Here is a 27,038-nt window from a genome sequence, read left to right on the forward strand (position 1 = left end):
GCTGGGTTGTGGGGCAGGTCCCAGTAGGGGGCAGGAGAGAGGTAACTGATTGAGTTTCTCTCGCTCTCTTTCTTCCTCCCTTCCCTTCTAAGAATAAGTAAAATCTTTTAAAAAATGATGACAAACTTTGCTGAAGGGAGTATAAATTTGTACATTCTTCTGAGGAGTAATTAACAGTGGGTGTGAAAGACCTTAATATAATCATAGTTTCTGGTCAAGTAAGTCTAATTCTTGAAATTTTCCAATTGAAATAATTAAAGTTGTGTGGGAAGAATAATTATTGCTCTGATTTTTATAATAGCAATAAATTGGGATCATGTTAAATGTCAAACATCAGAAAACTATTTAAATAAATTATAGATTGTGGAGTGAAAAAATATGCAGGGGGTTTAAATAATATTATAAAAGAAGATTTAATGACCCTGGGGAAGTTTGATTATGTTGTTATACCACAAATTTAAAAAGTAAAGGGATGGAGGAAGAACAAGAGAGGATAAAGGGATCCACTCCAAAAATTTCTATTTAGTAGAATAGAAATGCTGAGCTATGTCACTTGTTCACTCACTCACTCACTCACTCACTCACTCTCGTTGCCGACACCAAGTGCTTGCTGTGGGCCAGGCACTGTCTGCAGCAGTGAGGATGCAAGGTGAAGTGAAACAAGTATGGAATTTCCTCCTATGGAATTGGCAGTATATGGTGGAGCCTGACATTAAGCAAATGTGCATGTAATGAAATGTAATTGAACATTCTGAAAGTGTATAATGCATAAGAACGGAGTTTAATGAGAACAAACCCATGGAAGTTGTGTGTGTGTGTGTGTGTACACATATATATGTAAATATTTAAGAGAATAATTAAGAAAAAGTGACATTTAGGAGAAGAACTGGTAGGTGATAAAAGCGTACCTACCTGTGAAAGAAAAGAGGTAAGGGAGGAAAACTAAAGTGAAGGTAGTTTGTTATCCTCAGAAACTGGGGAGTGTTTAATCATATAATATTTCTGAGTATGTTAGACTAAGCAGAGAAGTACAAGTGTGTGCACTTAAGGCAGAAATGATAAAAAAAATCATAATAATTCTGAAATTTTGGAATATAATTCTAATGAAAAAACATTAAATTACTATTAACTCCAAAGTTATGTGTGAAGTAACCAATGTCAAGAACAAAAATCTTTCACTGGTTCTTAGATGGGTAATAGCAGAACCTTCCTGTTTCCTATGGAAGACTTAATTAGAAGTTTGCTTTATGGTCAGGACATATGCTCAAAAAGAGTTTTATTTTTCAGCATTAAATGAACCCACCATAGACTACGGCTTCCAGAGGCTGCAGAAAGTCATCCCCAGGCATCCTGGAGACCCTGAGAGATTAGCTAAGGTAAAACACTTAAATTGACACGTGGGAACCTTCTTATAGGATTTCAGCAAATTTAGATAAATCTAGCAACTTAAATCTCTCTAAAATTAAATTAGGTCTTAAAATTTGGCTAAGCTTTAAAGATGCACATAAAATATTTACTAACTATGAAATATGCTATGATTAATCTTTGAGGATCTATGAAACCTGAAAATTTAGGCTTATAAAAGAGATACACTATGAGCTTATAGAACACTGCCAAGTTGATGAAAATGAATAACTGTATAATTGCTTAAAAGTGTAATTTCTCACTCCTTTGTATTTAAATATAATTGTATTTGCCCATAATTGTAGGAACACATTAATTCACAATCAAGTATTCATTGAGGGCCTACTATGTATACAGGCATTTAATGAAGTGGAAAACACCTCCATCTATAATTTCTATGAAATGCATCACTTTTAAATGGACTTGCTTATGACAATTATAAATCTAACCTTTATTTTAGCTTTTTAAAAATATATCAATTTGTTAGGTATTCAATTAATGGGAAATTAATAAATTTTAACATTTATATTTGCATGTTAAGTACACACATTATAATGAGCTATGTTCTGTTTTCTGTACTGTGAGTAAAATTTAAGTACCACAGTTGCTTCTCCATCACACCTTTATTTTCCACTTGGAAAACTCCCAGCCCCACTATTAAATTAGATGCTATCTGGAAAGTAGGTTAATAGCAATTTAAAAGGCTGTTAAAAACAGGAGGTGGAAAAGACAAAATGAGAGGAAAGGGATTACTAAATACTAATTCTCTCTGGTTAAAGTGAACAGAGGGAAATATTATTGAAAGAATTCATCTTTATGAGAATAAAAGTTTGCAGAAGTCGTTGCCAAGTTAATTTCAGTACTATGGACAACTCCTTGGCAAGTGGCTAAACACAGGCCAATCAATCATTTTAAGAATAATTGGTTGAGAGATCCAACCAAGTAGTAGTAAGTGGAAGCTACACTAGCCTCCTCCCAGGACCAATCTGGAATACAACTTCATTGTAGAGAAAGCATCCTGAATAACCAGCTGAGCACTAGCTGGAAAGAAGCCTTACAACCATGGAGAGACCGAAGAAACCACTTCACCACAATGTGACTGGTAGGGAGTGCGGAGGAGGCACATGAGAGCTAGCTGGCTCCCATGGGTGGCAGCTGAAGTTCTGGAGGGATACTTCAGTGGCCGGGGGGTTCCCCCTGAGAAGTGTGGGGGAACCCACACTTCCCAACCTAGGCTCCCAAGCCTACAGCACCAGAGCCAGAAAGGAACCCAGATATCCAGCTGTGAGAAGCAGCAGTGTTTCTGCCTGCCAGGGACAGGTGCCTGGAGATGCAGAGAGCCTCTTAAAGAACCAATGCACAGAAGTTCCTTTGCAGCCACTTAATCCAGGGCTCCAGCAGAGGGAGAGCAGAGTGGACTAAAGAAGTTTGAGGAGAGTCTGGGGCTGGTGGCTCTGGAAAGAGAACTGAAATACCAGCTGTCAGGATTCCTGTGCTGAGCCATCCCCCATATCGCAGAAGCCACCTTTCTAAAGCAGAGCACTCCTCTGCAAGTGTCATCAGCCCGAGAGGAAACAATGCCCATGCCCACAGGAATTACTCAGCCCCACCCCATGGAACTTAAGCCAGGCTGCTGCTTACAGATTGATTAGTTTAACAACTGATTGGTTTAACTAAGGGAGAAAATACAAAGAATCAGCCATAATGGGAAGACAAAGAAACAGACCCCAAATGAAAGAACAAGAGAATTCTCAGGAAGAACTAGATGAAATGGAGGCAAGCAATTTATCAGATAGATATTTTAGAGTAATGATTATAAGGTTACTCAAAAGCATGAAAAAATACGGAAACCATTAAAAAGGACCAGTCAGAAATAAAGAATGCAATATCTGACATACATAATGCACTGGAAAGAATAAACTGTAGCCTGGCTGGTGTAGCTCAGTGGATTGAGCGCAGGCCTGTGAACCTCACGATCGCGGTTCGATTCTCAGTCAGGCTACATGCCTGGGTTGCAGGCCAGTTCCCAGCAGGGGATGCATGAGAGGCAACCATACATTGATATTTCTCTCCCTCTCTCCTTCCCTTCCTCTCTAAAGATAAATAAATGAACTGCTTTTTTAAAAAAGAATAAACTGTAGGTTGGATGAAGCAGAGGATTGCATCAGTGAAGACAAGGTAGAAAAAAACACCTAGTCAGAGCAGCAAAAAGAAGAGAGAATTTAAAAAAATTAGGAAACCTTAAGAAACACTTTGGACAATATGAGGCAGAACAATATCCACATCATGAGAATGCCAGAAGGAGAAGAGAGAAAGCAAGGGATCAAGAACCTTTTTGAAGAAATAATGACCAGAAACTTCCCTAATCTGGTAAAGGAAAAAGACATACAGCTCCAGGAAGCTCAGAGCATACCAAATAAATTGGACCCAAATAGGCCTACATGGAGACACCATACATCATAATTAAAATTGCAAGGCTTAATGACAAGGAGAGAATCCTAAATGCTGCGAGAGAAAAACAGGTAGTTACCTACAAGGGAGCACCAGTTAGGCTGGCATTTGATTACTCAGTGAAAACATTTCAGGCCAGAAGAGAGTGGCATGAAATATTCAAGGTGGTAAGTAAACAGCAAGGACCTATGACCAAGGCTACTTTACCCAGCAAGGCTATTATTTAAAATTGAAGGAGAAATAAGGAGCTTCCCAGACAAGAAAAGCTAAAGGAGTTTGTTAACACCAAACTAACACTGCAGCAAATGCTAAAGGCTTGCTTTAAGAATAAGAAGAAAAAGAGAAAGAAAAAAAAAAGAAGAAAACAGTCCAACAATAAAATGGCAGTATATATGTATCTATCAATAATCACTTTAAATGTAAGTGGCTTAAATGCTCCAACCAAAAGACAGAGGGTAACTGAATGGATAAGAAAACAAGATCCATATATACCACCTCCAAGAGACCCATCTCAGATTGAAAGATATATGCAGGCTAAAAGTAAAAGAATAGAAAAGGATTCATATAAATGAGAAAAGAAGATGGAGTAGCAGTTATATCTGAAAAAAAAATAGACTTTAAAACCAAGGCTATAGTGAGAGACAAAGAAAGACACTACATAGTAATAAAGGGAACAATCTAGCAGGGGGATATAACCCTAGTAAACATTTATGCACTCAACATAGGAGCACCTAAATAAGTAAAACAAATCTTGATGGACAGACAGAGAAAGAATGACAGAAATACAGTCATAGTTGGGGATTTTAACACCCCATTAACTTCAATGGATAGATCTTCCAGGCAGAAAATCAATAAGGAGACAGTGGCCTTAAACAACACACTAGATCAAATAGATTTAATTGATATCTTCAGAGCATTTCACCACAAAGCAGCAGAATATACATACTTTTCAAGTCCACATAGAATGTTTTCTAGGAAAGACCACATGTTAGGACACAAAACATGTCTCAATAAATTTGAGAAGATTGAAATCACATCAAGCATCTTTTCTGACCACAATGCTGTGAAACTATGAATCAATCAGAAGAAGAACACTGAAAAATATGCAAAAGACATGGAAGCTAAATAACATGTTATAAAACAATGAATGGGTCAACAACGAGATCAAAGAAGAACTCGGGAGATACCTATAAACAAATGAAAACGAGGACACAACAATCTAAAATCTGTGGGACACAGCGAAAGCAATTCTAAGAGGAAAATTCATAGCATTACAGGACTATCTCAAAAAAACAAAAAAAACAAGAAAAAGCTCAAATAAAAAAATCTATCTTCACATCTAAAGGAACTCAAAAAAGAACAACAAACAAAGCCCAAAGTAACTAGAAGATAGGAAATAATAAAGATCAGAGCAGAAATAAATGAAATAGAGTATAAAAAAAAACAACAAAAAAGATCAATGAATCCAAGAGCTGGTTCTTTGGAAAGATAAACAAGATTGTCAAACCTTTAACCAGACTTATCAAAAACAAACAAAAAAGAAAACCACCCAAATAAATGAAATCAGAAATGAAAGAAGAGAAATAATAACTGACACCAAAAAATACAAAGGATTATAAGAAAATGTTATGAGCAACTAGCAACTACATGCCAAAAAACTAGACAACTTGGATGAAATAGGTAAATTTCTAGAAACATACAGTCTTCTAAAACTAAATCAATAAGAATCAGGAAAAACCTGAATAAACAGAATACACCTAGTGAAACTGAACTAGTAAGCAAAACACTCTCGAGGAAAAAAAGCCCTGGACCTGATGGCTTCACAGGGGAATTTTACCAAACATTCTGAGAACACCTCTGCTTCTCAATTTATTTCATATAACTCAAGAGAAGGGGAGGCTCCCAAACTCATATTATGAGGCCAGCATTATCCTAATTCCAGAACCAGATAAAGATACTAGAAAAAAAGGGAAATTATAGGCTAATATCTCTGATGAACATAGATGCTAAAATCTTCAACAAAAGATTAGCAAACTGAATATAGCAATGCACCAAAAAGATCATACACCATGATCAAGTGGGATTTATTCTGGGGATGCAAATTTGGTATAATATTTGCAAATCATTATTTGTGATTCAACACATAAACAAAATGAAGGATTAAGACCACATGATCACATTAATAGATGCAGAAACAGCATTTGATAAAATCCAGCACCCATTTATGATAAAAACTTTTAGCAAAGTAGGAATGAAGGGAATATATCTAAACAAAATAAAGGCCATATGTCACAGACCCACTGCCAGCATCACACTCAACAGGCAAAAACTACAAGTGCTCCCCTTAAGACTGGGGACAAGACAGGGATGTCCGCTCTCACCTCTCTTATTCAACATAGTACTGGAAATCCTAGCCACAGCAATCAGACAATGAGAAGAAATAAAAGGCATCCAAATTGGAAAGGAAGTATTAAAACTGTCTTTATTTGCAGATGACATGATTCTGTACATAGAGAACCCCAAAGATTCTACCAAGAAACAACTAAAACTGCTAAATGAATTCAGCATAGTAACAGGATACAAAATTAATATCCAGAAATCAGTTGCATTTTATATGCCGATAAAAAACTAACAGACGGGGAAGTCAAGAAAACAGTCCCATTCACAATTGCTTCAAAAAGAATAAAATACCTAGGAATAAATCTAACTAGGATGTAAAAGATCTATATTCAGAAAATTATAAGACACTGAGGAAAGAAATCAAAGAAGATGCAAATCAGTGGGAGCACATACTATGTTCATGGATAGGAAGAATTAACATCATTGAAAAGTCCATACTACCCAAAGCAATCTATAGTATCAATGTAATTCCTATCAAGATTCCAAGGACATCTTTCACAGAACTAGAACAAATATTTCAAAAATTTATATAAAACCACAATAGGCCACACATAGCAACAATGATCCTGAGATAGAAAAATAAAGTTGGAGTAATTAAGCTAACTAATATGAAACTATATTATTAGGTGGTAGCAATCAAAACAGCATGGTACTGGCATAAAAACAGATACACAAAGCAGAACAGAATAGAGCCCAGAAATAAACCTACACCTTTATAGTCAATTAATATTTGACAGAGGAAGCAAGCACACATACAATGAACTAGAGGCAGTTTATTCAATAAATGGTATTGGGAAATTGGACAGATACATGCAGAAAATGAAATTCTACTACCTTCTTACACCCACACCAGAATAAATTCAAAATGGATCTAAGACTTACACATTAGACCCAAAACCATAAAAATCCTAGAAAAAACATAGGCAGCAATATCTCAGACATTGCTTATAAAATTTTTTCATCAGATATATCTGCCCAGGCAAGGGGAACAAAAGAAAAAATAAAAACATGGGACTATGTCACACTAAAAAGTTTTTGCACTGAAAAGGAAACCATCAACAAAATAAAAAGACAACCCACAGAATGGAAGAACATATTTGTTGATACATCTGATAAGGAGTTAATATCCAAAATTTACAAAGTACTGGTAAAACTCAACACCAAAACACAAACAACCCAATTAAAAAATGGGCAAAGGACCTGAATAGATGTTTCTCCAAAAAAGACATACAGATGGCCAATAGACATGAAAAGATGCTCAACATCACTAATCATCAGAGAAATGTAAGTAAAAACCACAATGAGATACCATCTCACATCTGTCAGAATGGCTATCACCAATAAATCAATAGATAACAAGACCTGGTGAGGATGTGGAGAAAAGGGAACCCTCATGCACTGTTGGTGGGAATGCAGACTGGTGCAACCACTATGGGAGGCAGTATGGAGTACCTCAAAAAACTGAAAATGGATCTGCATTTTGACCCAGCAATCCCACTTCTGGGAATATATCCAAAGGAACCCAAAACACTAATTTGAAAGAACATAATCACCCCTATGTTCATTGCAGTGTTATTTACAATCACCAAGGTATGGAAACAGCCCAAGTGTCCATCAATAGATTAGTGGATAAAACAACTATAAGACATTTATACAATGGAATACTACTTGGCCATAAAAAGGAAAATTTACCCTTTGTGACCAGATGGATGGACCTGGAGAACATTATGCTAAGTGAAATAAGCCAGTCAAAGAAAGAAAATTACCGTATGATTTCACTCATGTATGGAATCTAATGAACTAACAAGGAAAATGGGGACAGACTCATTAGTGGAGAACAGGATGGCAGCTTCGGTGGGGGTTGTTAGGGAGTAGAGGGACTGAGCAAAAAGGAAAAAGGACTCATGGACATGGACAAAAGTGTGGGGATTGCTGAGGGGAGGACTATAAGGGGACTAAAAGGTAACGTTAAAAAAACACAATAAAAAGAAAAAAAACAATACTTGGTTGATTAGAGTACCAGATTGTCCAATGGAATTATCTGAAAGTAGGTCTTAATAAAACTCTCGTGGCATTATTCATTTTAACCAGCTCCACCCTCGATTTACTTTTTTTTTTGTCAGCATCAGCATTTATGGATCTATTTTATCTAGGTGAATTCCATGTGGAGACGTATTTATAGAGGGATTTATATATATGAGTATATCCTACCTCTTGTGCCATATACAGGACTTCTTGGCTAGTACTTACATTTTGGGGGGATGTCTGGACATTTTATTCTTATACATAATTTTCCTTTCCAATTGTCATCTGGGGGTTTACTTTGCTTATACCCAGCTCTTTGTTTCCTTTTCCAGGAAATGCTGTTGAAAAGAGCCGCGGATCTGGTGGAGGCCCTGTACGGCACACCACACAATAACCAGGTTAGGCACTCACATCTCAGACTCCATTGAATTTGACTCTTCATGCTGGATCTGATGCTCACTTCACTGCCATTTTGTAGGACATCATTTTGAAGCGAGCTGCGGATATTGCCGAAGCCCTCTACAGTGTCCCCAGGAACCCCAGCCAGATCCCGGCTCTCTCCAGCTCTCCAGCTCACAGTGGCATGATGGGCATCAATTCTTATGGCAGCCAGCTTGGGGTCAGCATCTCAGAGTCAACCCAGGGAAATAATCAAGGTACGACCTTTGTCGGGATCAAAACTCAAACAGCTGAGACATTGAAAAGGCTGGCTCTGCTGGAGTGGAAGGAGTTAGAGCTCCATTCATGCACCATCACAAGAGTGTGTCCCCAGATAAGCAGTGCGATCAGGTACTGTTGAGTTATCTTGACATTATAGCCCGTGTATTGTTATTGGATTTTGAGTTGTTGAGCTACCAGGTAAAATACCTTTAACTAGAAATATGGAAGGACCAGATTGAGAATTTTGATTTCAGAAGGGTTAGGCATACTGAAACTAGATTTACAGGTAATATTTAAGTAAAATTTATACTTCTGCTGTTGTGATCATCAGAATAAATAATGGAATGAAGCTGAGCCATTGCCATTATTGTCTATTATACCCAACTCTCTCTTCCTAGTAGCCAAGGGTGCATGGCTTGGTTTTATTTGGTAACTTCTTTTTGTGTATTACCCCACATACAATATATAGCAACAAGTTTATATAGTTAACCATGCTTTTACATGTAAAGTATATTGTGTAAATATGTTTGTCATTGAGGTTGATTTTATTAAGGCACTCCATTTATCATAAATCATTTTTAGAAGTAAATATTCTTAATGATGTCCCTAACCTTGAGATGGTTTTATTTCTGAATTCATTCATCCATTGGATGGAAACTCCTCATTCTCATTGCCAGGGTGATTTTTTTATGGTTATTTATTTATTTATTTATTTATTTTTAGAGAGAGGGGAAGGGAGAAAGAGGGAGAGATGCATCGATTGGTTGCCTTTGACACACCCCCAACAGGGGACCTGGCCTGCAAAACAGGCATGTTCCCAGGGGCTGGGAATCAGCCCCTGACCTTTTCATTTGCAGCCTGGTGCTCAATCCAGTGGGCCACACCGCCAAGGGCAGTTTCTTACAGAAGGGTGGGTGGGTGGGATATATTACTTTTTATAAATTTTGGGTTATATTCTCAATAGTTCTGGAGACATTTTACCCAAAGAACGTTATTTCAGGATAGATTAGGCAATGTCCCTGTGCCGGAGGTTCAGAAGTATGGGGAGAACTCATTGTCCCTTTCCTCATCCCACTTTCAGGTTGGATTCACCCCAACTCAATTACTGAAGCTTCCAAGTCTGGTCAAAGAGCAGCACACTTAAATGAACTTATTAACACTTTTAGAATGAAAAGGTTCCTCACCCCTACGCAGGGTGTGGTCTCTAACATTTCCCAAGCGGTGACCCGAAGGATAGCAGTGGCCCTGGAGATGCTACTGGAGTGCCTTTTGCCCACAGCTCCAGAAAAGATGCTAGGGTGTGTTCCATTTGGGAACTACTAGGTTAGCCGAGTTAAACTGGCGTAGTTATTCTAGGCCCTTTATATGCCTATCTTCAAGGAATGGTTGCAGTATGCAACAGCCACCACAGTCTGACCACACGATGCTTTTCTCAGTGATACCTGTTCATCTTTCATGGGGCTCTGGTGCCCGGTGAAATACGATTTGAGAGATGTGACTGTGCACTCATTCCTCCGCATAAGTTGGCAAGGTTGACTGCAAATATAAAACAAGAGGAAAGCGGGACTCTGAAGGACAAGACCTTGTGTAGGATGGGACGGGGAAGAAAGGGGAAGGTATAAAAGGACAAAAGCAAAAAGCAGACTTCCCCCGTCACCCAGGCACCGCTTGCTGGTGCGTTGCGCTCTGGCGCTGCGAGGCTTTGGGCTGCGGCTTTTGCTCCGCAGGGCGTGCGCAGGCTCACGTACCCGGTTTCCTCTGTCGTCCAGGCTACATCCGCAACACTAGCAGCATCTCTCCTCGGGGCTACTCCTCCAGCTCCACCCCTCAGCAGTCCAATTACAGCACCTCCAGTAACAGTATGAATGGCTACAGCAACGTCCCCATGGCTAACCTGGGCGTTCCGGGATCACCGGGATTCCTCAACGGCTCCCCCACAGGCTCCCCATACGGAAGTAAGTGCCCGGCCAGTGTCCGCCTCTCCCTGTCCCTCTGTCCCCGGGTTTTCCTGTTCGACCTTCCGAGCGAGAGTTGCCTTCCTACGTCTTAACTGACTCGCACAGGAAGGACCCAGTTTGCTGATGAAGTGTCCTTCCTACCTTTTGTTTCTTCCTCTTAGTTGGACCTGGGCGCCTCTGGCTCCTCAAAGCCTTCTGGGGGAGAGGAAAGGGGTGGACCCCCCTTTTTACAAAGGGCCGTTGTGGCTTGCGTCGCTGAGGAATTCAGATCCCAATTCAGTTCTTCTGACACCCCTCAGCAGGCACTTTCAGATGTGATGTTTCAGTTGCTCCACACAAGGACTTTCAGAGATCAGGATGATTATCACGGGGCTGTAGGGCGAGGGCAGTTCACTGACTTACCTGAGACTACACAGCTAGAACAGAGCAGGGCAGTCTTCCTGACGCAGAACTTACAGGGTCTCGTTGTTCTGGGCGTCACACCAGGCTCCCCTCTCGCTCTATGTGGTTCTCTCCTCCTCCCGAAGCAGCGGCTTTCAACCCTTCCCTCTTGCGGCACACATAAACTAATTCCTCAGTTCTGTGGCACACGAACAACACATTATATTTTTGCTGATCTGACAAAAATAGGTATAATTTGGATTCATTCACACCAAATGGCTATTGTGTTGGCTTATTGTCATTATTTAATTCGACAATTTAAGGAGAAAGAGGCCCGTGCCCCTGACTCATCCCGAGTCAGGGATTGCATGTGTTAAAAATTCTTGTGGCACACCAGGTGCAAATCACTGGACAAGAGAGATGGAACTTGTAGAGTGTGTGTGAAAGTGAGACACATGGAGACAACCCCCTTTTAAAAAAAATTAAGTGTAGTTGGCGTATGATATATTATTAATTTCAGGTGTACAATATTTATATACCTTCCAATGTGATCACCACACTGAGACTATGATGTGGATATAGTAATAGTAATTATTAGTATCATCATTTCCCCTCTAAGATATTAATTATTATTAAATCATTCAGGGATTCATAGCCAATAAATAGTGAAAATGGGACTAGAACACACCATCCGATTCAAGATACCATGTTTTAAAATTATTCAATAATATAAGGGGTCTTTATGTTTATAATACATTATTAGAGTGAAACATATAAAATGATCTATTTTTGATTTCCAAAATGGTCACTTCACATGCTCAAGCATACATTTATGAATAAAATATATATATGGGGTTGAACCATAGGAAGTTGTCATTTTTGTAGATCAAAAATTGTCAATATAATAATATAGTGTGTTGTTTGGTGATGGGGAGGGAGAGAGGAAAACAACGAGGGAGCAGCCAGGATGCTGGGGAGAGACTGGGGACGGGGAAGAAGAGGGAGAGGATAGGTAGATGGTACACAGACAGACAGACAGACAGACAGAGAATGAATCGATGAATGAAAATACCCACTGGGTGTTAATTGCTTGATGTTTCTTACCAATAATTCGTTAGATAGGAGGAACCTTTCCCACTCCAGCAAGTGACACCTCCCTATCTTGATCACTCAGTGTCACTGCCACAGGAACACAGTAACACCCCAATCTTCAAAGCAAACGAGACAGCATTCACAGGACAGGAAGAGGAAGGCTCCGTGTGCACAGGGGTGGGAAACCCTGCTGAGCGCCTCCTCTTAGCTCCTGCTGGCTTTGTGTGATCCTCGCACCCTCCTTTTCCGAGGGAGGCTCTGAAGGAGCTGCGCGCTGACAGTGGGATTCCAAACAGTGCACTCGTTACAATAAAACCCTCTACCGCCAACGCACTGAATACCCTGTGGAGCGCTTGCCAATAGCACCTGACCTGTATTTCCAACCAGCTAAGTTTAGCTTCTCTGGGAAATACAAAAACAAAATAAAACAAAAAACAAATAGTAAAAAAACAGCCCCAAGGAAAGCATTTCATCTGTTCAGTTGCTTTTGCCTAACAACACCATTCTGTGATTTCTTTCATTCTATTTTTTGAACTAAAAAATTAGTCAGATGTGGCCCGGCCATGCCGTGGAGCAGTCACTTGCCAGTGACAGTGAAAGAATTGACTTGCATTAGATACTGGCTAATGCAGAGTATCATTCTGCGTCTTGACTGCTTTTGTTCTCACACCACTTCAAAAATGGCCAAACAGATGTTTTTTCAATTTCACATACAAACTTCACTTCCTGGCGGTAGCAGTGTGTGCCAAGTTCCAGCTCAGTGAACGTTTTTATGGCTGAATTCTGAACCCCTGACAATAGGGGGTTGTAATGAAATGTTGACAGACCCCTGAGTGCCAGCAAATGCAATGGCTCGATGCAAAGGAGGATGTGTACCTGGTGAGGTCCAGCTGGGCCCAGGCTGGACAACCAATTCTTATAAGAAGTGAAATGGTTCTGCCTGAACTCCCATGTTCACAGAGATGTCTGGGCTGGATGTTCTGGCCTTTACTTTGGTCTCTATCCATGGAGAGCCATGTCCAGGGAAATTCTCATATGTGAGTATGTGTGATTAACTTTCCCCAAATGATGCATGCTGGCGCTCCCAAAGATGGCCTATTCAAGCCTGCAACACCCAGGGACCACCTCTTCCAATGCAGAATAACCACCAAGCAAATCCAAAATTTTTGGAACAAAGTCCACAAGACAGAAATCCAAGCTGTCCTCGGAGACTCCTGCTTCACACACGTAGTCTTCGACTGTGCCCCGGGCCTCAGTATTTTACTATTCTCAAAAATAAATATCAAGACATTTTTCTACTGTAGATTACTGAATGATTACTGTAGAAAATTTAGAGCCCATGAAAACAGTTTTAACAAGAAAGCCTACTCTCACCAAGAAAAACATCCCTGTTAACATTTTGATAAATTTCTATTGTCTTTTTCTTCAGGAAAGAAAAAATGATCCTATTACAATAGTAACATGTTCATTATAGACAATTAGAAAGGAAAGCGTGTGTATGTAGAAAGGAAAAAAAAGACATCCTTTATTTCTGTGTAGAGATAACTGCTCACTTTTGATGTATAGCCTTCCAACCACAGACACATTTTGAAAATTGCCGTATCTGTTCTGATGCACAACTGAAGATATTCAGTCTTAAGACCCATGGAAGGGAGAGTGGAAGAAAAGTGGGGAAATGACCCAAGTCTCCGCTGCGAAGAGAGGCTCCAGAAGAATCTGTTGGTGGTGCCAGCCCATGTCTTAGGCACGGAGGCCAGACATTAGGAGTGATGTTTGCCTTGCAAAGTTAACAACAGTCAACAAGCTTCCCCCAGGAATTTAACATGTATTATTAGTCTCTTGCTTTTTTCTAACAGAAAGGTACACAGAAAACCTAGTTTACAGGCGGTAAGGGCTTAAATCGAAGAGAAACATTAATATCCAAGAAAATGCTTATGCCTATTGCTAAGGATGGTATTATTTTTTACCAAAGAAATAGAGATTTTTTTCCATCTGTCTATTTTAATAGCTTTTTCTGGTTTCTGCTATATCAAAAATAATACATGTTCATTGTAGAAAATTTGGAAATATGGAAAACTTGTCCATATTGGACAAGTAGAAGGAATAAATTTAAGAACATTCATAATCCCATCAGGCAGCGTTATGACTCGGAGTTTGGATGTAAATCACATCATTCTAGACTTTTGCTTTGTATGTTTTTAAAAAATGCAGTGGGTCCTATGTATAGGTTATTGCATAATCTGCGTTATTCCCTCGGCCTGTCGCCCAAGGTCATTCTGTCTCCTTCTCCCACATCAGTTTCAGTGTTTGCTCGGTGCCCCTTGGATGGGCTCCTGTAGCTGATCAACAAGATGAGCTACATTGATGATCACTTCAGTCATGTCTCTGTCTTTGGATCGGTTTTTGGCGTGTTTACAGTGATTTCCCTGGGATTAATTCCTAGAAATGATTTTACTGGGTTAAAAAACATGCACATTTTACCACACAAAGCCCTCGGTAGCTGTGGCCCCTCCAGAGGGGTCCCTAGACCTTCGGAGAGGAGGAGCTTCTGCTTCGATGCCTGTTCACCTTTTCTCATCGGTGAGAGAAGTCATCAAATGCCAATTAGAGCCGTACTGAGACGGCCGTTTTGTGAGTGAAAAGTAATATCTCAGTACGGCTCTAATTGGCATTCGATGACTCGTCATTTGAACGTTTATAGGTCTGTAAAGGGCGTTTGGTCATTTTCCTTTTGTGATTTTTCCTTTTCATGCACTTTTTTGCTCATTTTTTTATTGGGATGTTTTCCTTTTTCTAATTAAAATATGAAAACTTATTAGCTATTGAGGACAGGTACACATCTGGTAACTATCACAAAGATTTTTAAAAAATGTTTATTTTTTTTTTGAGAGAGAGGAAGGGAGGAAGAGAGGGTGAGAAACATCGACATGAGAGAGGAACACCGATTGTTTGCCTCTCACACGTGCCCCGACCTGCAGCCCAGGCATGTGCCCTGACTGGGGACGGAACCTGTGACATTTTGTTGTGCAGGGAAACACCCAACAGGTTGATCCACAGCAGTCAGGGCTGATAACAATCACAAATATGTTCCCTAATTTGTCTTTTGCCTTTTCTGTGCGTGTTACAGAAGGTGTTTGTCATTTAGCAAATCTATCTCATGAGGCTCTGTTTAGGTTCAGGGGTTGAAAGGATTATGTAAATTATATAACTTTCCTAGTTTTTCTTCTAGCACCTTTATAATTTTGTTTTTACAAATAACCCTTTAATCCCTTAGACTTACTTTGGTGTTTAACACGAGGAAGCATTCTAAATTTAGTCTCCACGTGGCCGGTGTATTGTTCCTGTGCAGTTATTTCCCACTAGTTCAAAATGTCGCCTTCGAGAAACTTTCATTCTCGAAACACCCAGGTCTGTTTCTGGACTCTGTTTTCTCCAAGGAGTTGTCTCTCTATCTGTATTTGTGCTAGTGCAACACTGATTTCGTTGATGTAGATTTGCTGTAGGTTTTGTTATGTAAAGATAAATGCCTCCTCACTGCTTAAACTTTTTTAAACAGAAGATTCTGTTTCCTTTAGTGTTGTCATTTCTTTAAACGGGTAAACATGGAAATGATATTTGTTGATGTTCACAAATTTAAACTCATTTTAAGATTTGTAGTGTAGTTGTATTAAATTTGAAATTAATTTGGGTATAATGTGGCATTTGGCAAGCATTTTGTAAAGAGAAAATCTTTTAAATGGACACGTTATAGCTTGGGGCTTATTTAACGCTCAGCAGTTTTTTTATGTCATTTAGTAAAGCTTCAGGTCACCCCTCTTCCACTGAGAGGCAGTCACATCTGATCTAATCAACCCCCTTTAGGTTGTTTCTGTTATGAGGAAAGAAATATTTGTGAAAGCAAGTCCTGTGTTGAATAGACAGGTAACTGTGTGGGGGGTGGTGTGCGCCGAATCCACATTGTGGATTCCCTCCTCTGTCACGGTGCCTGCGGGGAGGGCCTGCTATTGCCCATGCAGAAACCAAGGCACCATTTGGAGCCTGCAAGGATGGGTCAGACACCATGGCAGAGACCGGACTTTGCTCAGCACCAGGCCTCCTGAGTCTCTGCTTTTCTCTGGCCTCTGATCTGTGCCTCACAGAGACAGAAGTCCCCTCCCTTCCTGCTCCCACACACGTTTTATTGTTGTGTAAACCAAGGTGAGAAGAGGAGGTTTTGCCTGAAACTCCCACTGAGGTTCGATTCCAGTGCTGACTCCTGCATCCTAGCATATAATGCCAGTGAATTAGCTCATCGTCTTCTTCATTTGCGTCTTCAAATATGACGTGAGACTCTTCCAGGACTTCACCTTCCTTTCCAGTGTTTTTCTTTTGATTCATTCATATTGCTTGAGGAAAGACAGAGGTGTAGTTGGACGATTCCTTCTGCATAGCTCTTTAAATTAGAACTGCCCGAGGATAAGCAGTTTTCAGATAAAGTACTTTTAGCGAAGACTTTGGTCTGCAGTGTGTTTGTAAAAGACATCTGATTTGAGACATGTTTTAGGGTTGTGTTATATATGCAATTGTGTGAACACAGCCTGAAGCATATCTCTATAATGAGGGGGGGAAACTGGGATGGAATCATACACAGAACATCAAAACATTTGACCTTCGCTTCACATTGGACTTGGTCTTTGAAGCATAAGTCACACTCCTGTCCTCACTTTTGAAATTTAATTGTGGAGAAGCTGGGCCACCGAAGATATGAAGCGGACATTAGTTGGCACTGCCAGCCTTTATTGTGGGCTTTGCCAATGGGACCCGGTCATCTTTTACCAGATCAGGTGATGTGGACAGTTCAGGATTCTGGAGAGGATGCTAAAATGAGCCTGTGAAACTTGACCCTCTACTTTAATAATATGCTATATCTAACAATTTCACCCTCATGAACTTTGGTTTACCCCTTTCTTGAGCAAGTTGAACACAGAAGATAAAATTATATTCTTGTGTGATGTAACTTGGAGTCTCCAGCTTTAAGAGGTGGGGCACTTCATTGCGTAAATTGCCTTTATTTTTCTTGGCAATTACCACACTTAGCTTTTGGCTTTCTTTAAGTAGTTTTAACATTAACATTGGTGTTTTTTCTCTGTGTTAGATCAGAGGAGGCTGGCTTGTAGCCTTATTTCCCAGGAGCTCAGAAAGTAGGGGCGGGGAACCACCTCCTAAATGTTAATAAAAGTGCACATTTTAGTGAGGAGATAGCCAGTAGAGATGGCACTCACTGAGGAGACACTAACCCTGCCCCTCAGGACACCAGAGCTTTGAGAGTCACCAGGGAAGTGCATGGTCCCAGTCAGGGATTCCATTTAGGGTGGAAGGACATGAGATGATTCTTCAGATGCTTGCCTTCTCTTGAGGAGCTTTTACCCATGAGTTGAGACCTATCACGATACCCCACCCTGCCAATGTCCTCCCGACTCTCCTGGGCAAGAGGGCATCTACCCACTGCACTGGCTTAGCCTTGTATACACTAGTCCAGTTAAATGATGACCTTCTCAGTTGTTTTCCTTGTCTATGCCTCCCAGTGGACAGGCAGGGACATTGTCCCATTGAACGTTTTTAAGTCCCTGGACTCTGGAACAATGCCTGGAGCAAATTAGTAGTTTCTCAGGAGCTGTTTACAGGTTACATGTCCCGAAGAAAGAGCATCCCTTCTGGATGGGTCCCTTTCTAAAAGAGGGTTGTGCCTTTGCTTTCCAGTCATGTCCTCCAGTCCCACTGTTGGATCTTCCAGCTCGTCCTCCATCCTCCCATTCTCCTCTTCAGTGTTTCCTGCTGTCAAACAGAAGAGTGCCTTTGCCCCTGTCATCAGGCCCCAAGGCTCCCCTTCACCCGCCTGCTCCAGTGGCAATGGAAATGGATTCAGAGGTGAGCAAAGGTTCTCCCTGGGGTGTAAGCATGACACGTGTGCTCCAGGGCCAGCAGAGTAAGAGCAAACAGCACGGCACCACCCTACAACTCTAGGCGCTTTGCTTCTGGAGAGATGATTTGGTGTTTCCATCTTGGTACGGGAATGGCTTGTGCAGCTGGGGCGGTGCTCCATCCCAGAGCAAGGTGGGGGGGAGCAGACGTCGAATAGCTCTGCGGGATCACAGGGTTCACTGTGGCAGAGCCACGCATGTCCTCCAGGGGCGTCTGGACCTCCCAGACATTTACTTTCCACAGGGTCATGCCACTGTTCCCTAGCAGGTGCCTGGTCACCACATCGGATGCCTACCTGGCCAGCTTGCCACACACGGTGTATACACATTCCCATGGCACAGACGCACAGGCTCCGCCGGGGGCATCAGCAGGTTCTGGGCAGGCTGGTTGTGTGCTAGTCAAATTGATAGCAGGTGCCTGATCTGGGTGGGGTAGGGAAGAAAGGAAAAAAGACGTACTGTGTCTAAGAACAGAAATTAATCACCCATCAAATTCACTTTTGAGCAGTGTCTTAAAATATAATATGACATGACGTAACCCAAATGTGATGAGTACATGAGAATCTAATCATCTCTGTGTGAATGGGAGGCAGCTGACGGCAAAAGAGCAAATTGGAAACTGCTGGATGCTGTGGGTCCTGACGACCCACATTATTTCTAGGCTGTTCCTTGTGACTTGACATGGAAACATTCACCACCAGCAGTGCTGGATAAAGCGGCAAAGGGCAGAGGCTTGGTTAACCCTCATGGATCTAAGCCTCTGAGGTCAGCAGACCTTTGGGGGTGCTGTGTCATGCCCAGGATGGCATCTGCCTAGTGGCTTTATGAGAGCGGGCAGGTTCCTGGTCCTTTGGAGACACCAGTGAGGGTTCATTGCTGGTCGTGTTCGAGCAGAGTCCCGGGAAGTGCGTTAGGTTTCTGTCCCATCCTGCTATCAGAGACAGTGGTGTCTGATCGAAGTCTAGTGACCTTACAGAGAAACTGTCAAATGAGAACTGAAAACCCAGCCCTCAGAAGAGTCCCTGGAAATTCCTTTTCTTCTAAGTAGATAAAGCTGTTGGGTCTACGTGCCACCTGACATGTGAGTAGTTGGAAACATCTGTGTCCTTGGAGGAAATATACACACATACGTACTTTGGTTTTCATCCAGATGCCTAATTCATAGAGAAACAGGCTCAGCCTGAAGCTAAGTGTCTCCACCTGCCTGTCTCCCTTCCAACTTGTGGTTTCCATCCCATTGTTAAGGGACATGCCCAGGACTTGGTCTGTGATGGCTTCATCTCCAGACCAGGACACGGGAACAATTACTGACACTTTGCTGTATCTTCTCCTTTCCCATGACCACCTCCTTCCCTAGTTCTTTGGTTTTAGTCATATCCCTTATGCCAGGTGGTGGCCACACAGGCCTCACTGGGGCAACACAGTGTGAGAGGCCCAAGACAGGCTGAGGAGGACCGTAGGTGCTGGCAGATGGAGGGACACAGCCCTTCCCTCCTTCCAGGCCACCCTTGCAAATATGTTCAGTTTCACTTTGAGGAAAGAATTATGACTTGACTTCCCCTTGCCACCCCCGTCCCCCTCTTCTCTCACAAAGCACTGAGCTGAGGACATGGACCTGGCTGTCACAGCTCTTCCTTCCAGTCTGTCCTGTCCAGAGAGACCTACCTGGGTGGCCTGCTTGACTCTTGTCCCTCACCAGAGCCAGGATGAGTTTTTCTCTGGTGCCCATGGCCTGGAACTCCTGTCCTGTCTGTCGCTGTACACCCAAGCCCCACTTGGCTGTTGCCTGGTCAGGGCTGAGTGGCCCAGAGAGACTGGGAGGGTCTGTGTGGTCCCAGTGAGCTTTTCCTGCTGGGACAACAGCAGCAAAACAGCCAGAAGGCCCTGTGTGAGCTTCAGGTCACCACAGGTCAGAGTGCTTAGGCTAAGAGCATGCTAGGCTGTGCAGTCTCTCTTAAAACAATATTTTTGTTGATTTATTGGAGTGGCATTGGTTAATAAAGTACATAGGTTTGAAGTGTACCCTTTTGTAATACAGTGTCTGTATATTGTACCGGGCAAGCCGCACATTCTGGATTGTGTCTGTAGGAGTTATGATTTAGCTGCTTACATGTAGGCACAGGCCCTGGGCCCTTGTTTCATTTCTGTAGAATCACCGCAAGGTCCCGAGCCTATTTTGGATCCTACAGTTTTCTCCAAATTTTTCTGGTGATTTGAACCCTAGAAGGAGGAGAAGGAGGATAAAGCAAGCAATTAAGTTAGGATCGTCGACTAAAAAATTACAAACAACTATGAAAATAGACAGTAATGGCAGAGAACCAAAAGAGAATGCAGAGGAGACGTTCAAAGGGCACCAGGCCTTGAGCGAACACTGGACCGGACTTCCTGAGAGGTGGGCTGGAGTTCTAGCTCATCCACCTTCCATGCTGGGCGGACCTGCACGCGTCACTGTCCTCTGAGAGCCTCACTTTCCTGGCCTGTTAAGTAGGAAAGCTGCAAGATACCTGTAAAGGTTGTTGTGAAGTAATCTGTGTGAACCTCAGGAATAGTGAGGGACATTACATGCAGACCAGCAGAGAGGAGGCTGGGATTGATGAAGGACGCCTGTCAGAGACCTTGACTCCCACTCTTCCTCATTTCGGACCCAGTGAGTAGAAACTCAAGGCCCAGCATTGCAAGGCGTCCTTTGCTGCAGACAGGGAAACCCCACACTGATGTTTGACTGCACAACCTACAGTCCCTGAGCAAAGGAGCCTGGAGTGGCAGGTGCACACCTCCTCTTTAGAGACAGACGGTGCAAGAGTGAAAACAGGGCCCAGGGGAGGGGGAGGTTGGTGATCACGGGCTGGTGGGAAGGTTCTTCTCTGACTGGTGGGTTGAGGAGGCTGTACCTGTTCCTCTGCAGAGGATCTGTGCAGTCAATACCCTCTAACACTTGCTCACTGTTTCCGAGCAGCACGTGCCGAACCAAGCACTGCGCACAAATTACCTTGTTCAAGTCTCCCATGTGACCCAAAGGGGAAGGTCATGCTGTTACCACCATTTTTAGTTAAGCAGCTTTCCCAAGGCCTCACAGCAAGTGACTGATGACTTGACCTCAGACATTTTGACTCCAGAGCCTATGCTGTGAGAGTCTCCTGTCTCTCTGGGGACAAGAATAGTGCAATTCCTCTCTCACCTTTCACCCATATCTACTTCCCACCTGGACCAAAGGGGGATTATTGCTTTGCCATAAAATGCCAAAGGTCAAAACAAAACGGGCCAAGCGCAGTTAAGCCTTTTCCTTCCCTCCCATGACAAATGCTTACTTTTCCTCCGGTTAGCTTTTGCTTTCTGTCTGCTGGCCCTGGTTTCTACCAGCAAAAAGTCAGGCCCACCTTGTAGCAGAAACCCCACCACACAATGCCCAATGTGAGAAGAGGGAAAGGAAACAGATGTAAAGTGTGTTGTTCCTCTGACGTGCAGTGGATCTGGTTCTTGGAGTGGCTCTGCCCTTTTCATAGGCTCTGTAGGTGACCTCTGAGGACCCAGAAAAAGGAAGGGGCTGATGAGTTTGAAGTACAATAGACACGTTAAAGTTGACACTGACAGCCGGAGCCCCCTGCCAGAGAGGTATACTTGCAGCGTCATTGTCCCACTCGCCACCTTATCTCTCAGGCGTTTACAGTTGATGGGTATAGAGTGTCGAGATAATATTATTCACCACGCGCCTGATTCATTTTCCAGCTCCCTCCAGGAAAAATAAAATAGAATAAAATAAGACAACCTCCTACACTCCAGGATAATTACCGGGGTTGCTACATCTCCAAATCATCAGGGAGTGTCCAGAATTGAACTGCGTTTATTGAAAAGCTACATCGATTCAGTATATAGTAATACAGGCAAAAATAATTAAGGCTTTGCTAGCTGTGTAAGACCTTAATCCGGATCTCACAAACATTCAATAAAAGCTGCATGGGCAGGGAAATGTATGGCTGACAATTTTGCCCAAGAAGACTAGCTGGCATGAGAGAAGGGGTGGAGGGAGAGGGAAGAAGAAGCGGAGAGAGATGGGGAGGAGGAGAGAGAAGAAACAGAGGAGAGAGGTATGTTGGGGGAAGCAGGAAGAATTTGGGCCATTTGTTTATAAGCTTAGTAAGCACCATACAGCAAAATGCTTCTTTAATCGATAAGCCCAAGATGAAATATAGACAGTACGAATAATGAATCCAATTCCAGATACGGTTTGAAGTTTTGATACAAGAAAACTCTTCAACCAGCTTCCAAGAATGTGAAAATTCTATGGGTTTCTCACCTGAAAGCCAAGGCCAGAGGGGTGCATTTTCTGGGTGATTTTTTTATACTGCTGATGCTGCTTTATTTCCCATATCAAGGGAAAGCCTTTGACCTGATGCCCCCCTGACTGGCATGGTCCCCATCCCCTTGATAAGACATCGGACATTATACCTGGACAGGGGCTGGAGAGAGGAGATTGGAGTGACTCCCAAATTAGGAACCAAATTAAATCTTCTATTCCAGTGGATCAGCATTTATTGGTGACTGAGTATCACACAGCAGCAGTGAGCACCAAAGGAAGATGAGCTAGTTAGAAAGTAAAACGCTGATCAAATCTTAGCTAGAATGGGTAGAAACCTAGGATGCATAGAAAGTCTGTTTGTTGTAAGTGATGCCTAGTAAGTAACTCAGTATTGACTCGGCACCTGGAGTATTCTTTCCTGTTCCAACTAAGTGATTTGGAACTGTATAATCTAGAAATTACTTTAGTCTAATAATGAAAATATATATCGCACACATAGTGCAGGTTAGTTTACAAGTTCATTTCCATTATGTGTACATGTACACAACCCATTGGTATAAAACAAGACAAAACATAACTGTTGGTCTTCTGAGCAAAACTTCAGCAAGCTTCGGCTCTATTGCAGCCATGTGTAGGCTTTGGCACCTCTCTAGGCTTTCAGCTAAACCAGACCTGGAGAAGACGGGTCCCCATGTCAAGGGGAACGCACCGCCTTCCTTGACTGCACCAGACCTCCACTGCCATCACCTGCCCTTCTCACTGTGTTAGCGCCTTGTTGTAGAAAGCCTCCAAGTCTCATTCCTGTGTCACTCTCCTCACAGCCATGACCGGACTTGTTGTGCCCCCGATGTAAAGAAGAGGAAGAGCTGCTTTCTAGGAGCACAGAACTACCCACTCTGATGGACCAGTGATGAAGAAAGCACTCTCTGCTCTTTGGGGAGAGTTGTGCCCCCAGATGGACGTGATGGACAGACTTGGGTCAACGAGGAGCCACGTCTTACCTGGTCTCACCTTTCTTGTGTAGCTCTGATGGTGTCTACGCAAACTGACCCTCTTGGGGACAAGGACAAAAGATGTCATTGACGTAGTCAGTGCTAAAAGCAGAAATGCAATTCTTTGTTATGAACATTATAAGAACCACCTTCCTATGTTTGTAAAATATTTAAGAAAAAAATTGGCAAACAACTCAAGCTTAATATTTTGGATACTATTTGTTTTTCTTTGTAGGAAAAAAAGTTGAAAGTTTCTATTTTCTATGAAGCCTTTCAGATACCAATTTAGTTTATGCAGAAAAAAAATTGAACAAAACAGGGTACCAGCATGGAAGACTTTCTTAAAATGAAACCTGAATTGAATGACAAAATGTTGTTGTATGTGTGTTTGCTTATAGTTTAATCTCTTTAAGAAAAAGGGAAAAATTTAAAATGTTTTACAATTATTTAAATAAATAACGTGTAACTTATTGTAAGTAGAGGTAGAAACTAAGACCTTTTTGGAAGAGAGAGGAAGTTCTCTTTCCAATGTAAAATGAAACTGATGCAAACACGTAGTGACAAGTTGAAAGGTGTGTGACTATTACTGCAGTTACTTACTAGACTCTTACCCCCACCTTGCGTCCCCCTCGTTTTCCATCGTTTTATTGACCCATGAGCAAGAACAAGTACCTGATGTAGATTCCTACAGAATAACCCAACACAGACAAAGATGCAAGTCCCTGCAAATACACAAAGACTCAAGCCCATCAATTCATTCCCATCCCCATCTGCTTTCTAAATAGTCCACAAGTCCCTTTTGGTATTCACTTTTTGTGAATTAAAAAAACCCCTTATACTAGCTTTTAGCATTCTCCCCTGAGCCGGGCAGAGAATGCCCATGTTTTTGTGCATTGTTGGTTTTGCACCCCAGGGAAGGAAGAGTTTCGCCTTCCAGAAGAGCCAAAGTCGCCGTGACTTTTCCGAGCCAGCTGCCCCTTTGGAATTCCTGACAGAGCCACACGCTGCCTCCTCCTGGGTCACCTGGTTCAGTACTGAGGTGAAAGCCCTCGGAACTTCAGAAACAGGGTTTGAAGAGAATGGCTGTTTCTTGGACCCTTAGGATGTCAAGTCCTTTCTTCTCCATAGATTTCCTTTTTCATGGCATTAAACTCTCTTGAAAAAAAATATGTATCCAACTTGACACAGTTTCCAGGCAAGAATGGGATGGGGTATGGAAGAAGAATATTAAAAGCCCTAACCGCTCTCCTGATGTTCAAAGAGGCGGGAACCCAGATTCTTAGCAGGGTCACAGATTGGGCACATCTGTGTTCCAAGCAGCTCAGTTACCCACGGCTGCCACGGGCTCCCCGTGGTTTGGGGAGTGGCTCTGAGGGGCAGAAATGTTGTAGGAGCCTCTTAACAGTGTCTGAGTTTGAAAAAGCCTGTATGATCCTGGGGATGTATCCAGACTTACTTGGGTTGCCAATAAGGATGTCATTTTTCTCTAGGACGGGGATTTCCTTGTTGACTCACTGGCACCACGATATAGTCTATATATAGACTCCAGTTTGGGATTCTTGATTGGGGTTCTAACATTAAAAATTGATGCAGCTCTCATGGAAAAACACCTTCAGTGCATCTGAGCTGATTTTAGATGAATTTGTAAATTCTGCGCCAGTGATACGTGGCCACAACTTCCCAACCCCAATGGTCTTATTTGCTTTAATCTATTCTGGAATTACCCCATGTGACCCAAATATTACTTCTATGCACAGGAGAATCCAAGGTATTGGAAACCTGGCATGCTTATAACTCTTGCTGACAGTCCTTCATAGTTAGGGCTTAAGGCACCAAAAATACAGGGAAACACATGAGAGAAAGTTCCCTGGTGAAAAATCTGATGGGAGGGGGAAGAGTGTGTGGACACACACATTTCCGTCCAAAAGTGAAGGCAGAACAGAGTCAAGCATGTCTAGACCTGGATTTGAGCCAATTCAACATAAGGAATTTTTTTTAAGTAGCATTGCTTTTAGAATCTGTGAATTTTGCTCTTGCATGAAGATGAGTGCAGTACTGTCTTCAAAATGATTGTAGAACTTGTTGGTAGCTTTACACCGAAAAACATGTGTGTACCTAAATACCAGACATCCTTGACCATTCAGCTAGAACCTTGGCAGCAGCAGATCTATTTAATTGTACAAATGTGTGTAAGGATTATTTTTAGTGTACTAATAAATTTAAAACAAAGCTACTCTGTCCTGTTTAGTCATTGCTGTTGAATCATTCTGGTCCCAGTTATTTTTGTGCCACTTGGAAGACAAGTATTTCCATAGGTAACTTCAAATTCTACCCTATCTTTGTAAGAGAAACTGTGTAAGATTTTTCATTTAAAGGGACAATTTACTTCATTATCTCATTTTTTTGATATAGCATCGTATTTTTTCCCAGTTTTTCTTTGCACATTTCAATATGCATGGTTTAAAAACCATTAACTTCTCTACCTTTTGTACAGTAAGATCTCATTTTCAAAGTGTATAGTTTCATTTTTCTTGTTTGCTTTGTCAGTTATATACAGTATAAAGTTGCTATGCACAGAGCTTTTTGTAAAGACAGCTTTTTTGTTTACTGTTTTTAATGGTCTTACTTATGAAAGAATATCTTGTTTGTAAAATGAATATGCCTACTTCAGTTTTAAACTTTAAATTATCCTAACAAAAAATAAAATTTTTGTACTGTAAAAATGTTTGGATGTTTGCTTTTTTTTTAAGCGGGAAAAACTTACTTTGGGATTAGTTTCCTTAAGTTTGGAGGTTTTCTTACCACTGCTAGCCCCTGAGCTCTGGCTGAGAAAATCCTGCTACAGCTGTTGCTTACATGACAGGTGTTCTGAGGTGCTCACATAGAGGAGAGAATATGTATGCCTTTGGGTCATTTTCCTTATGTATTTATCTATATATCCATCAGTCAAACTGCTTCATAAAAACTAAAATGATCCCACTTTCTATGTTGTGCTTTCGTTGTATGGAATTATTAAGGTAGGTGGGTGGTCTACTTATATTTGAAAGGGTTTGTGGAACAAATGTTATAACTGATCCGTCAGACACTGGGTGAAGGATTGGAAGCTGGCCACAAAGCGTGACGTCTATTCTTAAATCATAGGAAGAGAGCAAGACACGTGTTCCCGGAAGGAAATAATCCGTAGAAAATAACTTGCACAAAAATGTACAAGGGCTGCCCTGGCAAATGAGGTTCAGCTGGATGGAACATTGCCCACAACCAAAAGGTTGAGGGTTTGATTCCCAGTCAGGGCACATACCTGGGTTGCAGGTTTGATTCTTGGCTGGAGTGCATAGGATTCCCAGTCCGGGTGCATACAGGAAGCAACCAATTGATGCTTCTCTTTTGCACTAATGTTTCTTTCTCTCCCTCTCTAAAG

The 27,038-nt window shown here is 41.8% G+C and overlaps 1 protein-coding gene across 1 annotated transcript in view; it reads left to right on the top strand.

Annotated features, from left to right (window-relative positions):
* EBF2 (EBF transcription factor 2) overlaps positions 1 to 25,708 on the top strand; it is a 190,620-nt gene extending 164,912 nt beyond the window's left edge. The window contains exons 11-16 of the mRNA XM_037038665.1: positions 1,288 to 1,376; positions 8,613 to 8,678; positions 8,759 to 8,936; positions 10,710 to 10,895; positions 18,111 to 18,278; positions 23,450 to 25,708. Coding sequence (XP_036894560.1) covers positions 1,288 to 1,376; positions 8,613 to 8,678; positions 8,759 to 8,936; positions 10,710 to 10,895; positions 18,111 to 18,278; positions 23,450 to 23,481 — 719 coding nt within the window. The 3' untranslated portion in view covers positions 23,482 to 25,708. The remainder of the gene's footprint in view (positions 1 to 1,287; positions 1,377 to 8,612; positions 8,679 to 8,758; positions 8,937 to 10,709; positions 10,896 to 18,110; positions 18,279 to 23,449) is intronic.
* Positions 25,709 to 27,038: the final 1,330 nt, after the last annotated feature.

This window comes from Sturnira hondurensis, unplaced genomic scaffold, assembly GCF_014824575.4.
Source record: "Sturnira hondurensis isolate 20B ecotype Veracruz unplaced genomic scaffold, ASM1482457v3 Scaffold0024805, whole genome shotgun sequence".
Classification (NCBI taxonomy): domain Eukaryota; kingdom Metazoa; phylum Chordata; class Mammalia; order Chiroptera; family Phyllostomidae; genus Sturnira; species Sturnira hondurensis.